This window comes from Copadichromis virginalis, linkage group LG23 (assembly GCF_057382275.1).
Source record: "Copadichromis virginalis isolate Kocher_CV1m ecotype Utaka linkage group LG23, C_Virginalis_male_GT1.1, whole genome shotgun sequence".
Taxonomy (NCBI): Eukaryota; Metazoa; Chordata; class Actinopteri; order Cichliformes; family Cichlidae; genus Copadichromis; species Copadichromis virginalis.
In genome coordinates, this window is record NC_140639.1 from 10,674,093 (window position 1) to 10,692,134 (window position 18,042).

The 18,042-nt window shown below is 43.4% G+C and overlaps 1 protein-coding gene across 7 annotated transcripts in view; it reads right to left on the reverse strand.

Annotated features, from left to right (window-relative positions):
• nfia (nuclear factor I/A) overlaps window positions 1-18,042 on the reverse strand; it is a 150,580-nt gene that overhangs the window by 20,602 nt on the left and 111,936 nt on the right. For all 7 annotated transcript variants that reach the window (XM_085449406.1, XM_085449403.1, XM_085449405.1 and 4 more), the window contains exons 5-6: window positions 5,047-5,164; window positions 791-918 (exon numbers count right to left, since the gene is read on the reverse strand). In XM_085449406.1, the coding sequence (XP_085305532.1) occupies window positions 791-918; window positions 5,047-5,164 (246 nt within the window). The remainder of the gene's footprint in view (window positions 1-790; window positions 919-5,046; window positions 5,165-18,042) is intronic.

Consider the following 18,042-nt stretch of genomic DNA (forward strand, 5'->3'; position numbering starts at 1 on the left):
AATGCCAGATTATTATTTATATTATATCAAAACATTTGAAATTTAAATGTATAATTTGACTTCTCTATCTAGAAAAACCCACCAAAGAAATATTTAAAAATATGACGTAAAAATACAAAAATTAAAGGTAACTAAGGGTAACTAAACAAACTGCCTGACTGTTGAAAAAGTAATTAAAAGTGAAGAATGAATCGACTAATTTATAATAATTATAAGACAAATTAAAAAACATGGATTTCTTCTGAGATGACAGTTTAATGACATATTAATGCGAATTAAATTTTTCCCCCCTTTCTCGGCTTCGTGAGGCTCACTGAACAGATTTGTGTCTCTGAACTGTTCAGATTCACACTGAGCTACACGGAGGCATGCTGGAGGTTGCTTCCTGTTTATGTGACTGTTTTGGATCTGATTCTGCAAGTGTGCAGGATCAAACCTGTGACGTCCTCTTTATGAGACAGGCAGTCGAGAGATCACACTCTCTGACAAAACATTAAAAAAATCACTCTTACACACACACACACACACACACACACACACACACACACACACACACACACACACACACACACACACCCTGCTGGAAGCACCAACTGCACACTGCACCATGGTAGCATCGCTCCGCTGGGCTGCGTTGGAGCGGCAGGTTAGCTCTGGGATGTGTGATGACGAGAGTCTGCATGGTGGAGGTGGGGGGAGTGTTAGGGCCGGGGTCAGATGGGGTATTAAGATGGCGGGGCTGTTATTAGAGGAGGCGGCTGGGGTTTCGTTTCGGGGTGTGGTTACATACCTGGCTCCACGTCGTGCCAGCTGCTGGCCTGGCTGCCGCTGCCTGGAGACCGACCCTGGCTTGGGTAGTAGGACTCCTCCCCTGGGCTGTCCACGTCCTCCTCCATGCACTTTATCCTCTTGGCAGAGCTGCAGAGAGACAGAGCAGCATTGGTGACTCCTCCCATTATTAACCCCGCTGTTCTCCAGCTCAGAGCTCAAACGGAGAACAGGTGGAGTCCTAAACACCCACACAGACCCCTCTGATTCCTGCTATCAGCTGTTTGAAGTCCCACCCAAACCTGAGACCAGCACATCAGGCTCCCTCCCACACATCCAACTGTTCAATCTCACCTACCTGCCCCTCCCTTATTTCTTTTTTCCCCACATATTGGTCACACTCACATGTTTCAGATCATCAAATAAAGAGAACCTGAGTAAATGCAGAGTGCAGGTTTTAAATGATGATTTCATTCATTAAGGGAACAAAGCTGTTAGTTTGATGCAGATGTAATGGGACTGAAACCTTCCACAAAGTTCAGCTTCTGTCTTGTCAGTCTACAGAAGATTTCCCAGAAGTCTCGGAGATCATCCAGATGTTTGTTTGCAGTTTGCTTTTGTGATCTTCTTGGCTAGCAGTGGTGTTTTCCTTGAACTTTTCCATGGAGGCCATTTTTGCTTTCACTGGAGTCCAGTGCTCATTTGTTGACATCACTGATTGGCTGACTCCATGTGAACTTTGACAATGTGGCGTTTTATGGTAAAAAGAAAAGAGCAGCGAGGAGGGTTGACATGAGATCAAACCGTACACGTCCCGTGGACTAAATGACTCTCAGGCATCAACTTACAGCAGCATCTGATGGATGCTCACACTGGATAAACCAGAGCATCCCTGACAGGAAGAAAAGGAAGGACAAAGTCTGAATTCATACCTTTCTGTAAGACATAAATTTACATGTCCTCCTTTACCCTCCAAACCCAGCTGTAGTCTTTGTGTACTTGTGCAGTTATTTATGCATTTCACACATTTTCTGTTTGCTTTACTTTAAGGTTTAAGCCTGAGAAATGAGAGCAATGACTCACAGACAGCAGGTTTACACCTCACTGGCCAGATCTGTTTGTTTAACAGGAAGTTAAAACATTAACAGTGTGTGTGTGTGTGTGTGTGTGTTCTGCCTGTACACTGAGATGTGTTTGTATGAATGGAGGGTCTTTGACATTAGTAAAGACTTAAATATTTCCATATGGATCTGCTTCACTGCCTCACAGCGATCTCTGTGTGTGTGTGTGTGGTAATGTGTGTGTGTGGGAGGTCTCTGGAGATGTGTTTGGAGTCAGAGAAGAGAGAGGGGGAGAGGGTGTAGAAGACAGAGGACACACACACACACACACTCAGCTAACTGTGTGTGCGTGCGTGCGTGCGTGTGCGCTGCAGGGCAGGTATTTCAGCAGACAGACGACTTTTGCGACCGCATCGATTTAAGAGAAGAGGTCAGGGCAAACCCTGCAAGCACATGTGTGTGAGAGAGAGTGTGTGTGTGTGTGTGTGTGAGTGAGAGAGAGAGTGTGTTTGTATAATCATTTGAGTTTAAACCATCACTGTGAGGATATCAGTGAGTTGTGAGTACCTTCTAAGGCAGGGGTGTCAAACTCAATTGCACAGGGGGCCAAAACTCAAGGCACACTTTAGGTCGCAGGCCAAACAAGATAAACATTTATTGAACACACTAAAACAATGTTTTTTAAACAAATATGAATAAAAACAGACAGGAATGTTATTCCAGATTAAATAAACTTAAAAAAATAAACTTTAACTTTATATATTTTGCTCTTCATAAAAATATATCCTGTCAAAATTATGCAAGTTAGAAATATGAACATGCTGCCAAAACCCCAGAAAAAAATAAATGAAAGCAAACACAAGGTTGGAGCCGCATGTAGACGGAGCATTGCTTCAGGAGTGGAACTAATAAACTGTGCGGGCCATTCAGTGTCGTACTTTCCCTTGAGTGTATCATTACACTGCAGCTCCATCTGAATCTGCACAGGTGCAGTTCAGCAAAGTGCGCTGATTTGGTTCAACATTACTTGGCAACAGGGAAAGTGAGGCAAGTTGCACTGGTGCATTTGTGACAGCTTCACTTGAAATGCCTTCACCGCATCATACATGTCATGTCCATGAATTGACAGGTTTCCTTGCTGAGCTCAAAAACTCTATTGAGAACTTTTCCCCAACTCAGCCAAAGGACCTCTGTATGATGGCATGTCGGCAAACTCTGAATCTATTTCCCACATAAAAGACTGAAATTGACGGTAATTTAAACCTTTAGCTTGGATAAAATTTACAGTTTGTGTTACGGTGATCATTACATGCTCCATTTTACCACACAGCCTTTCCTGGTGTGTGATGCAGTGATATGCTGTTAACCCACCAGTGCAGTTCTCCTCCTGCATCTTTACTCGCATCCTGCTGACTAGTCCGCTTTTTTCACCGCACAACACCGGCGCTCCATCTGTTGTAAGTCCAACAAGTTTGTTACACTTTGACATACGTTTTAAAAAATGTCTTTTCCTGTCATTGTCCCGTGCATCGATTTAATGTTCAATATTTCCTCTCCACGGATGAAGATGGCCAGCTGTGCAATGTCCATCATGTCTATACTTTCATCCACAGCAAGAGAGTATGCGATAAAGTTTCTGCTTTTTTCACACAACTGTGTTCTTAAATCAGTGGCCATCTCACAAACCCCATCAGCAATCGTATTTCTCCTCAGGCTCACATTTGCCAAAATCAGCATTTTGTCTGGACACAAGACGTCGCACACCTTCATCATGCAGCTCTTTACAGTGGTACCGGGCTGATTTGGCTATCTCCACTGCTACAATAAAACTTGCTTTCACAACAGCTTCGCTTTGTGATTTTGCTCTGGTGAAAACAAGTCTGCTGAAATGTCAGATTCTTCTTTAGCTCTTCTACTTTCTGTAGTTTCTTCTCTGCATTTAGGTTTTTCAGCTTATCCTGATGTTTTGTCTCGTAGTGCCGTCTTAAATTAAATTCCTTAATTACAGCCACATTAGCAACACTAATAAGACACACGGGTTTACTAGCAATGTCTGTAAACATATATTCAGTCACCCACTGGCGCTGAAAGGCTCTGCTTTCAGAGTCAACTTTTCTCTCCACCATTGTGAGCGGCTAGCTTCGCAATAACAGAAGTTTGACTTGATTGACGCGGGAATGTTCCCAAATAGCCTAGCGTTCGGCAAGGAGGCTGCAGCGCTGCATTATGGGATCTGTTGTTTGTATATTATTAGCACCTCCTATCGCCAGGCCATGCATAACAATAATAATATATCTATATAAAATGATCTCGCGGGCCAGATATAAATGTACGCCGGGCCGGATGTGGCCCGCGGGCCTTGACTTTGACACATGTGTTCTAAGGGCTGTTTTAGGGGGTCAGATCAGAACCAATCAGCTGTGTGTGTGTGTGTGTGTGTGTGTGTGTGTGTCTGTGTGTGTGTGTGTGCTCTAACATACATTAAGCCACATTAGGAACAAACAGTTAGTGTTCATGCACAGACCAAAGCTGCCGTAGCCTCTACACTCTACACACCCTGCAGGTGAGTTAGTGAAATACTGACAGCTGTCCTATCGTGTCTGTGATACAGCATCCATCCAGTGCACTGCACGAGGGTGTGACCGTCGTCATCCTTGCATCTGTCCATTGCAGTCATTTCATTTCACAAATCCAACCAACTCTTTGTTGTTTGTGTGTCCTCTGAGCACTGTACGGCTGGAACATAAACCATCTGGATTTGAATGTTTGGAAGTAAAAAACGAAATGAAGCCATCTCGAGTTCTGGTTTGGGAACATCAGCCAATGATGAAGCGACTTCTCCAGCATCGCTGAAAGGTCAGTCCACGGGCCACTAGGTGGCGCTTACACTCAGCACTGACGCCTCACCATTCTGTCCGCTGACAGCTCAACAAAGGTTATTTAAACAGGGCGCAGGTGCTGCGAGTCACTGCACAGACTCTGCGTCCCATTTATTTTATTACAGGTGCTCCATGAAATATTATAGAATCAGTTTTCTACTTCTTCTATTTTACAAAAGCACTTATTGGATCATTGTTTAGAGTTTTCTATGACGCGCATGTTTCCCTCTTTGAGAAACACTTTGACCTTAGTCAATCGATTGATTGACTGCAGTCATTAAAACTGATAAATTGTCACATGAACAACAGGAGGAGGTGCTGAGTGTGCTGGTGTGTACCTGGAGGAGGAGGTACTGGGCAGTGGTCTCCTCATGGCTCCTGGGCTCATGGTGTAGTAGGAGGAGCTGTCGAGGTCGGCCAGCGAGAAGTTTGGCCCGGTGCCGGCTGCGATGGGCGCTGATGGACGGACAGACAGAGAGTGTCAGTACGGATACGGTGACATTTTTATATAACCAGTGAACACACACACACACACACACACACACACACACACACACCTGGAGGCTGAACAAGGTGCATTAAACATGTTGATAAAAATCAGGAGGACAAGCTGTGAAAGCTCCTCACTGACACTTTCAGGTTTCCTTAAAGGAGACAAGAAACTTCCAGCAGTGAAGGAGACTTCATGGGAGTACGGACACTCCAATGAAAGCCTGCTGCGGCAGCAGTTACTGTCTCATAAAGCTGCTGCACACGAGAAAAGAAGGCTAAAGCTTCTAATCATTCAAAGTGCACATTTAAAAAGTAAAGGTTGACTCTTATTAAATGTGTTTCCTCCTGCCTGAAGAGATGCTGCAACACAACGCGTCACTGGACATCTGACCGCCCGTCACGCCACAAGCATAACATAAGTTTTATCACATTCTTCCAGTGACGGGGTTAGGCTATATCCTGGACCTCCTCTCCCCTGGAAACTAGACCAACAGAAACCTCTGTGCTTAATCTGCACTTCTAAAACAAAAACTGTAAAGTGACGGAGAGATGGTGCCGATGGAGGTGAAGGACAAGAGAGGGACAGACCTTGAAAATAAGTTTCACTTATCGTCCCGCTAGATGTCTCGTGTGAATATTCCTGCGTTTCAAAAACACAACTGATTGAACAGCCTGATTAACTCCACGTTAAAGCACCAATAACCTGGGAGAATATTTTAAGGAGAAATTCTGAGTGACTGTGTGTTTGCATCAGTCACTGGGATTTTCTGGCCGAGCAGAACCAGCAGATTAGCTTCGACATATGATCCTCCTGCAGCTTCCAGGGAACGTTTTCTGAGCTCACCCTGAAGCGCATGATGCAGGGATTGTGTGCGGACAGGTGTTGTTGTTTAGCTCCTCGTTAAACACTCCAGTAAGTGCACAGGTGTATGCATTTAAAATTGCCCCACCTGTGTGTGCAGTAGTGGGACTCTGTTCAGCTCAGAGCTGTTAACGTCTCCTCTGACGGTCAGAGGATCGTCAGGACTAATCTGGCGGGCGGATGAATTGGCTCAGGAGGTGATAAAATTACTGCCCTCCTTAAAAAAAGACAAAAATGAGTCGCTTTTATAAATGAGACTCTGAAGCCACTGCTCCCAACAAACAGCCTGACGAGCAGCCGAGCACCGCTTGTCTCTGTTTACATATTCAATATTAGCTCACAACAGGAGTTTATGTCATCATTGTATATGAGAGCAGTTAGCACGCAACATTAGCATCTACCAACAACAACAAGCTGTGGCCCTCTTCCTCTCTGATGTGTTCATGTTCTGCTGCCCCCCCCCATCCTATTCTCGGGGGACAGAAGCTCTTCCACAAAGCCCTGCGAGGCTCTCCGTGTTAAAGCAGGGAGGGAGGGAGCGAGGGAGCGATCCGGCTCTTTGTTGTCAAATGCTTCAATTTGAAAATCCTGCTGAACAAAGGCAGCAATCAGCTTCAAAACCGGACATCCATCTACCCCCTCGCCTCCAGCCCCCCCCCACACCCTCATCCCTACTCTTCATCGTTTTATTGACAGATAGCATGATGGTGTGATGGGATGAAAGGAGAAGGAGGAGGGAGGGGGAGGACTGACAGGACCTGGTGGGGAGTTTTCTGCTGAGCTCAGCACCGTGATCTCGCTCCACCTATCTATCACTCTCTCTCTCTCTGCCCTGTAGAGATAGGGCTGACCTGAGACACGCACACATGCACACATGCACACACACACCCACACATATACACACACAGAGAGTTGGTCATTCGTGTGTGGACGTTTTAAACTCCTTTCCCACGGGAGCAGGAAGTAAAAACAAAGATAATTTAAAAACTGAAAAATAAAGAACGTACAAGTTTCCTGTGACTGCCACGGCTCGTAACGAACAGTCGACCTGTTCTGTGTTTTTACGTCTGAGGACAAGTAAACTTACCCTGTAATTTAATAATTGCAGTCCACTTTTTTATGACTCCAGTTTTGGACGGAAACTTCTTGTTCACTTCTCCTCTGAGGTTTTACAAACTCATAAAGAGTGTGAAGCTTTCAGTGAAGCCAGTCTTGAGTTGAAAAAGGCAAAGCTACCGTGTGGAGAGTGACTTAACTGTGAAGGAACTACTCATCCCATAATGCACTGCAAATCCCAAACTCCCCTATAGACTCGATTATTTTCGTTATCGCAGTCTTGCTGAAAACCTTGAGAACATGTTATATCGTACGCCACTTTGTTCACTTGCTTTCTGAAGCTTCGCGCTCACTAAGCTAACTCATGTTTAGACATTTTAAACATCTCCATGGTAACATGGAGATCGCCAACAATCATTGATGTTAAAACAGCCATCATAAGCAAGTCCTAGACTCCTTTACTAGTTGCATAAACTGTTAAAAATAATGGATAAGCCCTTGTGATAGTAGTAAATCTAACTGGTCTCTCAGATGGCCGCCCCTCACTGAGCCTGGCTCCGCCAGGTTTTTTCCTGTTAAAAGGGAGTTTTTCCTTCCAGCTGTCTCCCAAGCTTGCTTATAGGGGGTTGTCTGTTGTTGGGGTTTCTCTGTATCATTGTAGGATATTTACCCTACGATATGAAGTGCCGTGAGGCGACTGTTGTTGGTGCAATATAAATAAAGCTGAACTGAACTGAAACTGTCCAAAGTGGTAAAAATAAAGATAATCAGTAGACACAAAGTATGGTGTACCATCTAATATTAAGAATAAAAATAGAACTTTAATAATTCCTCTGGGAAATTCAGTGAAAAGCTGATTTTTTCTAGAATAAAAAGAGATAAGGATATAAAAGCAGCCAATCATGGATAATCTGCTGCATGTGCTCACTGAGGCTGTGGGTGAACCTCTGAGATGTTAATGGTTAATCATAAATGAGATGACAGCTGAAACATGGTGTTGATGGGCTCTGTCTGAGAGGCACTGCTGCACTGACGTGTGCAGCCTGTGGAGGGCGCTGGCAGCACTCTGCAGCTGCTCCTGGTTGATTTGTATCCTTGCTGATTAGATTTCTGGCAGTAATGAAGCTGCTCTGTGTTTACTTCTTGCATTTGAATGCCGGGGGCCGGTGCTCTGCTGTCTGGACGTCTGCCAGCTGGAGCTTCGGCTCAACTTCGCTGTATTAATGATGCTTTCAGGTCACTCGCCATACAGTGGTTACTACTGTAACCCCCCTTTAAAGCACATCTTCATCGTGTTTCTGTGAGAACTCGCAAAGGCACCTCTTTGATCGCTTACAGCTGTTCCCTTTGTTTTATTGTTCCAATTCACACTTTCATTATTATGATTATTATTGTGATTATTATTAAAATTGTCAAACATCTTTGTGTCATTTGTGCCACGGTGCCCATCTGCTGCTGGCACACCACCAGGTGTGTGTGGCAGAGGGCAGGGGAGGGAGGAGGAGGAGTCTGAAGCATGCAGGCCTCCAGGTTTATTCATCTTTCATCCTGTGTGTGTGTGTGTGTGTGTGTGTGTGTGTGTGTGTGTGAGAGAGCGCGATAGTGAGACAGACGAAGGTACGAGAAGGTGCCAAGTGGGTCATCTGCCTTCTTATCTATTTGAGTGTTTGTGTGTTTGCACTGTGTGTGTGTGAAGCCATCATATCAGCTGTAATCCCCAACATCCTTACGTCTAATATCAACTCTCCTGACACACTGGCAGGAAGTTTGTGTGTGTGTGTGTGTTTTCATGAAATCTGTTTCAGTGCCAAGGTGCACTGCTGGCACTCCACTCATGCATCTGTGTGTGTGAGTGTGTGTGAGAGAGCTGGTTACAAGTGTCTAAAAACATCAAAGAGACTCAGAGTGAGCTGCAGCTCCTTTTACAGCCTGTGCTACACCCACGTGCCAGTTTGCTAGGCACAATTAATAACTGGAACACCCATTGTTTAATCGATTCACTTAAAAAGATCCCCTGACTATGAAAATGTAGAGATCGTATTATTTTAACACAAATATCAGCATTTTAAATCTAATATGTAAAGAAACCAGGTTTGAGAAGTCCCTTCACCTGCAGTAATTTAACAGATTGCCATACACAATCATGCTTGAATTACCTTTCAAATCTTAAACTTTCAGTGTGTAACATTTTTCACCACTAGATGTCAGTAGATTACAGATTGCAGTCAACCGAGTTCCGTTTTCTTACACTGCCCAATTCAAGTGCATAATTCTAGATATGTTAGCTTCTGTAGGACAAACATGCTAACATGTCAGCTAACAGAGATCAAAAACATTTTGAGTTTACCCCATAACAGCCGCACCTAGACGGATCTCCCCGAGAATTTTCTGTGTTTAGTCCACTGTTTACCTCAGCTGTCAATGCAGGGTGAGAAGTGTCCTCATTTATTTAGCTACCCTTAGCCTTAAGTTAGCTGTAGTTAGCCTTAGTTAGGTACTGTTAGCTTGTGTTAGCCTTAAGCCCCTTTTCTATTAGTACCTACTCGGATCGACTTGGCACGGTTCACAACAGTTATCAGGGTTTTCCATTAGGTCATAGTACCTGTTACCAAGTACTTTTTTAGTACCTGCTCGCCCAGGGTTCTTAGTCAGTACTAAAATGTAACATCGTCAGACTGCATGCCACCGATTAGCTGGACAGTAGCGTCACTCGATGAGTCATGAGAGCGTCATGTTGACAAGAATAAAACCACCCTTTTTTGAAACTCGCCAATGAAGGAAACGGTTACAAAAAACAACGCCGTGTTCCCCGAGTATGACAAAAAGCCACAGACCGAGCAGCAGATATATTCTTGCCTTGACATTAGGGCTGCACGATTTTGCATAAAATGAGAATCACGATTTTTTGGCTTAGAATTGAGATCACGATTCTCTCACGATTTTCTTTTCCAATATTTATTTAAATATTTATTATTAAAATATTTATTGCACTTATTAACTGCACATCAACTTCGTAACAGTTGAGACTGAACATAAAAACAATAAACAAACATAAAAACAACAAATGTCTCACACTTTGTGGTTGCCGCAAAATGTTGTACTGCTTGAAATTCCGTCTCCACCGTTGCTCGACACTGCGTGTATAGAGCAGGTAGTGCAACAATAGAAAAATAGTTGCGGGACGGCACTGTGTAGCGTTTGTCTAGGGTGTTGATCATTTTCCTAAATCTCTCATTTTGCACAGTGTTGATGGGAGCCATATCTTTGGTCAGGTGATAAGTGATAGCCTCCGTAATTTCTTTGTGCCTGCGGGAGTTCGACGGGTATAGGGAAGCGCCGTATAAGGTTCCTGTTATTGATGTTTGGGTGGTTGACCGGGACGGATTTTCTCCTGTCACTTTTTCATCATCTCTGACGTGCTCTCCGTTGTTTTTTCCCTGCCAATTTTAGCATCCAGTAACACGTGGTATAAGGCTCTGCCCTTGTCATTTGTTGAGCAGGAAGAGTGAGCGCTTGTCTTCATGCAAATTACGTCCCGGATCAAAATGCGGTACAATCGTCGCCGGCTATTATTTTTTTTTTTGGATGGAATCGTTGTCATTTGGAAATGAGATCGCACATAAGTATGAATTGAGATCGTGATTTTCTAACGATTAATCGTGCAGCCCTACTTGACGTCCACCTTTTTTGTAGCAATCATGTCGTATATTAATTACATTGCGGGATGCTTGGATGCGTTGCTATGACGACAACCACGAACGTTAGGTAGTACCAGATTGTAATGGAAAACCAGTCGACCCGAGTGGCGATCCGTGGTGAGTATATCCGAGTAGGTATTAATGGAAAAGGGGCTTTAGTTAACTGTTAATAGCCTCGGTAAGCTGCCGTTGGCCTCTGTTAGCTACTGTTATGGTCATAATGAAATGGTCTTTGAAGTGGATCTAACATTGTTGGACTCTTAGTGATTAAACTCTCATACAATATAAGAATGTAATCAAACTGTTTGTCAGAGGGAAAGTGTGATTTTTAGGAAACTTGAGGCTAACATTAGCTGGTATGTGTATATGAGTACAGTAATATTTTTTTTCCTATTAAATAACCCTTAAAAAACTATTAACTAGACCTAGCAATTTTATGCTGATCCCAATTTTATGCTCATCCCTCAGCAACCAGCAGCTCTTATTTCCTGAGGAGCACTGCTTTGGTTAAATTTTGACCGGTAGGAATTCTGGTGACAGATGGACGCCTCGCTGTTGTCAGTTCAACAAGCACAACAAACACAAGTTACTGTCCACAAACTTATGGCCCTCATAAACGCAGCTGTAATGTCTCGCTCAGGTGAGGTTTGTACAGAGCGGCAGAAACAGACTGCGAGGGAGAGGACGGAGGGAGGAAGAAAGAGAGGAGGAATATGAGCAAAGAAAAAAAAGAAAGAGGAGGATCAGAGGAAGAACGACAGGAAGAGAGAGCGAGAGTTTAATGACACATCGCAGCGAGAGAGAGGAAGGAGAAGTCAGGAATACACTGAAGTGACCAATTACATGTGACCGCGGCCGCTACACTAACCTGCCCGCTCGCTCGCCCGGCCGGCCTCTCTCTCTTTGTGTGCTGCTTTAATAGGATATTGATCGACAGAGAGAGATTCGATTGGCCTGCCAGTGAATTGTGTAATGGCTGCACAACGCCAAGGTCACCCGCTGTGTGTGTGCGTGCGCGCTCTGTTCAATACCCCACCAGCCCCCCCTCCACCACAACCACATCTCATCTTCTGGTGAGCTATAGGCTTCAGTCACCCCTGCAGACCCCCGCGTGTGTTTGTGTGTGTGTGTTCACTCCATTTAAAGAAGAACCACACCAGAAATGATTCTTCATATAATCACAAAGAGTGCTGTGGGGTGATGGTGATGTAGGTGAAGCTTCAAGTAAGGTTCTGTCTATTGCCATGTTCGGAGTTCTTTCCTTGTTTTTAATCTTTGGACTGTTTCTTGGACTTTGCCTTTTTCCTGTGCCTCATTCTCACTGTTTTTCCACACTGCCTGTCACATTACATGTTAAAATTTTCTTCAGGCTCCTGGTTTCCTGGTCTCAGGTTCTCCTGAGACTTCCCCTTCAGCACGCAGGAACCAGAAGAAGTTTGTTATCTTTTCTTTGGCATCAAACGGAGACTCCCAGTGCTACTTCTGCACCATGTCCTACCACCGGGAACACTTTCATTGAAATACATACTAAAAAACAAAAAAACAAAAAAAACAAAAACAAAAAAAACAATAACATGTAATATTTTGCATCTACTGTTATCTACTGTTAGCTAGTTTATTGTGATGGTGTTGTTTTTATTATTTTGCTCTTTGTTGTTCGTTTTCTCTTCTGGTTTTTTTTTTTTTTAATCTCCATACAGCTGATCCAGGTGTTTTGTTTGTTCTTCTTTTTTTTCTTCCCCCCTTTCTCACCATCTCTTCTCCCCTCTATTTTTCTTTCTCTCCCTCTCTTTCTTTCATTCTTTCTCCCTGTCCTATCCCCCAGTCATGTCTGTCCCGTCTTTAAAAAACGAAAATAAAATAAATACATAATTATAATAAAGGTCAATCAAATGGACCAATATGGCAAGGCCATGATGATCCACCCGGTAAAGTAAATCAACTTGGCATCTTTCTTGGCCTTAAGACAACAATTCTGATGGCTAAAGATCCAAACGGGACAGGCAAAAGAAAAAGAAAAAAAGAAAAGAAATACATACTCCTGATAACACACACACTGAAGTGATCAGGTGACCTTTGGCAGCAAATCGTAATTTCTGCTTCCTGTAATCTTCCACCTCATCCAAACATGCTGGAGTCTGAATTTGATCCTGCATGATGCAGATGTTCGCCTGTTGTCACTCCCCCACAGCTGCTTATTTGAATGAAGAAATGCATGAATTCTTTTTATGCTCTTAAAGGGGAACGCTTAGGAGAACGAGGGCCGCAGCAAGAATCTGCCGACGTCAGCTGAGTTTTACACTGAAGTAAAGGTGTCCTTCCAGGTTTGCTTCAGCATCATACATATATTCTTTGGCCACCGTACGGTGGCCCCGAGAGCTCAAAACATCACAAATATATAACTACAGGAAATTATGACAACAGCTTCATCAAGAAGAACATAAAAAGCTGTAGAGTTCGGACTCATGAGGTGAACGTTAACATAAATCAGCAGAAACTTCTACACGAATTCGCTTCGACTGCGGAGGAACCTGAGGATGGAGCGCTTCCTTCAGGTTCCACTGTAATCTGAGACATTTACAGGTTTCATCAGGCTGGATAAATTTTTCTACAGAAATCACTCACACAAATGTGTAACTTTTGGCTGTATGAATAAAATGTACTGAGATGTACTGAGAATAACGTGTGTATTGTATTAATATAAAAGGAGATGAGATGAAAAACATTTTTCAGCTTTGTCTACATTTAATATTTCTAATGCGAGCAAAGTGAGGAGTAAGAAAAGTGTCTGTGGCAGCAAAGCAGAGCTGCTTTAATGCTGCTGCAACACACACACACACACACACACACACACACACACACACACACACACACACACACACTCTATAAGTACAGTATATATTCATATACTTACACACACAGACACATTCAGACAGACACAAATGTATTCACAAACACACACACCCTTTCGCTCTGTGTGTGTGTGTGTGTGTGTGCAGGCGCGCGCTTTGTGTTGGTCAGCAGATTTGCAGCGATGCGGCTCTGGAAGAATCACTTATGGATTAGAGTGCAGGAGAGTCCACAGTGTGTGTGTGTGTGTGTGTGTGTGTGTGTGTGTGTGTGTGCGCGCGCAATAGGCATTTCAGGTTATCAGTTAAAAGCTAATGTACTTGAAGTGTGTGTGTGTGTGTGTGTGTGTGTGTGTGTGTGTGTGTGTGTGAATACATGTTCATTCAGCCTGAGAGAGACTTCATTTATAATACAGCCGAATAGAAAAACTTTGTCAGTAGGGAAAAAAGAAAAAGTAAAAGTAATAAAGTTATTTCTATGAAAAGCAAATAATGGAGTGAAACAAGAACATCTGGAGGTAGAATTCAAAATTAAAGGATGAAAATGAGAAATCTCATTGTCCTTCATATTTTTTGTTTCAGCTTCACATTGAGTAAAATTGCAACGCTTTCCTTAGGGCGATGGTAAAAGTAACTGGAGCGAAATAGTAGCCAGGGCTGATGGTCTAACCTCAGCTTATATTGAGGAGCATTATAATGATCTCAACACTGATAGGATGCTGCTTCCATCTGCCCAGAGAAAAAATCATCTCAGGTAAACCAGGGCCATCACAGGTGACCCCTCGCACCCCGCCCACCACCTGCTTGACCCACTAGTCGATCAGGTCCCACACCTCCGCACACTAACAGCTTCTTCCCCTGGGCCATTCAGACTGTTAACAAACACTACGCCGTGTAGCCCCACACACAGGGTGATCCGCGGTAACTCGTTAATTTGCCACATTAATGCAGTTACAGCGTTAAGGTCATTTTAACGAGAGTAACGCTGACAGCACTAAAATGGTAATCTCCAAATGTTTTCTTTTTACTGACCAGCTCCTCTTTGATAGCTGCCGTGTCCATCTTCTCGTTGCCTGCAGGTGAAGTGATGGAGGGGGAGGAGTTGTGTTCAGTGAAGGAGAGAGGCGAGGCAGAGTAACGTTGCGTAGAGACAAAAGTGGATGAAAGAGGCAAACTTGCGGTTCCACAAGTATAATTATAACGTAACATAGACTATATCGATATAAACGATATTATCACATCTCATATCTCGTATAAAAATATATTGATATATTTAAAAACTCGATATATCGCCCAGTCCTAGGCTGAGTAACCCTCATCACTCAGGACACTCACACATGGACTCTAAGAAGTCCTTTTTTTCTTTGCACTGCTTCCGAGCACTTTGTCCTCTATTGTGTGCCTTTCTCTTATTTTTGTTATTTATTTCTTTTATACGCTTTATATTTTATTCCGGCAAAGTCGGTGTGAAGCACCCACAACTTCGTTGTACATGTACAATGACAGTAAAGGCCTTTTCTCTTCTCTTCTATCATCTACTGTTCTGAAGGAGCTAGTTCTCCTGCCGAATGTGCTGACAGGTGTCATGTGAAATTTAAAATTCAGTTTCTCAGCCATCCAAAGCAACACTAAAGACCACAATGTACAGCACCACTGAACAGTAAAGGACAGTGTTGTCAGCATAGAGGTGTTGTTTACAGCATGATTTGCAAAGGTCTGCCCACAGGCTGCCTCACTTTTGCTCTCAGCGTCTATTTTCTGAACAATTCCAATAAGCCTGAGCTCAAAGTGCTCAGAGCAAACATCTTCTGAACACCACTGCACTCACGGCGCTATCAGCTCAAAATAGTTCTATGGCTGCTCAATCAAATCAAAAAATGGATGGCACTTAAAAAAACACCACTTGGCACTTTCAGGGCAGAAACACAGACCCTGAAGAAGACACGGTAAGCCAAATACATCAGCAGCAATGCAACACCAAAAACCACTGTTCTAGGTACCATCATTCTATAAATTGCGTTTCTGTGTGGAGGAACATGTTACTCTTCTACAACTGTATTTCCGTGAAGCATCACAACCACAGCCCTCGCACTTTAATGAAGTCCAGTGTGTGAACAGGAGTCTGTGCAGGCTGCAGTCATTTTAATCGTTACCTGACATTACAGCTCATTTCAGGGACACGCTGCACGCAGCAACATGTGTTTGTGTACTTGAAAGACTAAGTCCAACCTCGGTTTTTCCTGCTGAGCAAACTATTTACCAACATCATGATGTTCCTGCTGTATGTAGGATGTTCAGGCTCCATTCAGGCTCCAACACGTACTCGTACATGTGCTTATGCGCTCTGTACCCTCAATAACCTTCCAGATACTGGCCAATCAGAGTACATGGGTTTCAGTTGGATTTGGACATAGCTGAGGAGACTTATTCAGAACTTTGAATCATGCAAAGCTACCCTTGGAGAACAAAAAGTTTAACAGACTTCACTGATGCTTTTAATTTGAAAGAATGCCTTATATTTCAGTGTCATTAAGTGAGTGTGAGATAGCAGCTGCATGTGAGTATCTGATCAAGCAGGGATAACTGTGTGTATGTGTGATCGATGGCTCTTTGATCGGGAGTCTGTGTGTGTGCTGACAGGCACTTTACATCGCCTATTGTTAGCGGTGGGCGATCGACAGACTCATATAGATCCCACTGCGCTCTCTGTCACTCTCTCTCTCTCTCTCTCTCCTGCATGTCGGCACTTTTTAAAGGTCATGTCCCCCCGCCTCTCTCTCTCACTTGTCCTTTCTGTCCATTGCACACCCATCTTACCCCTCCCCTCTCTCTCCTCCACCCTGCGGTCTCTCGATCGCCCGCCTGTCGCTCATATTTCCTCATAATTAGAGTTGAGTTGGAGCGGCTGCTGATTGGCAGCAGATCCTGGATCTGAAGAGTTTTAATATCAACTGGGGCTGCAACGATTCATCGAGTAATTCGGATAACTCGATTATATGAAATCCTCGTTTAATGCACAGCTCTGCAGCACTCACAGACCTGCAGTAGAAACACATTTAGGAGCAGCGTGTGGATAAAAAGTCTGACCACATTCAGCCCACGCAGTCCTGATGATGCTGGGACAGTTTAACACGGAGGCGGAGTCTGTTTGCACAAGAGGCGGAGCCACAACAATACAGTAAAAAAACTTTGTTTGTATAGCCCAAAGCAGTATATGTTCCTGTGATCACCATTAAAACCTTTACTGGGAAACAGCGAGCGGGAGTCCTTCATCAAAGCAGCTGATCGACAAACTACCAGAGGAAGAAAAGGAAGTTTGTAGCTGCTCTGCCCAACGCTGTTTGTTCTACACAGAGAAAAACCTGCAGATGAATTGTTATTATTAATATTAATTAACGACGCACCATCAAAGCATGTCTTCTCAGCAGCACAGGCACTTTGCATCAAAGCACAGGACAAACGTCACAATGCCAATATGCTCGCAGACACCGCATTCTCCTTTAAAGGCTTACAGACACAAACTCGGTCATTCACTGCACACATATGCACACAATACATACATACAAACCAAATGTAATCTGGCTCATCAAGGAGATGAAACAGTGTCACAAACCTTCCAAGAACACAGAGTAAAGGTACACGTTTTAGGTTTCAGTTTCATACAGATTATATTGACCTTTGATAAGAGACTTGAGGTTTATTTATGTTTGCATTTAAGAAAATGTTTTCTATTTTAATATGGTGTGTAAAGAGTCATTTTGCAAGACCTGTGTTTTTCTCTTCTGAATATTTATCACAAAAGTAGTTCTTATCTGAGAATTCGATTAATCGATGGTGCTTCAGAGCCTTGAGCTGACTGGCCGCTCGTGCACTCTCCTGCAGCGTCGACTCTCACCATCTTTAAAACACATAATGTTTGAGTCTGTGTTGTTCACATTTTAATCTATGATGTTATTATACATACAGTGATTTTGGTAATCAGTTACTTATAAGGTGTTACTAAGTAACAGTTATTACTATTGTTATTACTATTATTGTTATAGAATACGGTGAACACCTGGCTCTCTGATGCACAGGTGCTCAGCCTCGTGCTGCAAGCTGAGCTCACAATTCACACTCTCCTAAACATGTTCTTATTAGGGCTGGGTATCGTCACTGATTTCTAGAATCGATTCAATTCCGATTCACAAGGTCCCGAATCGATTCGATCCACGATTCGATTTAATTCGATTCGATTCGATTTAAATCTGGGAAATTTTGACAGTCAGAGATATAATTCAGATCAGGACATTTACATATTTTTGTATCTATAAAAAGGAAGCTGACACTCTCAAGACTTTATCCAAGGTGTGAGCATCACAGCAGATGCCTTTGTGT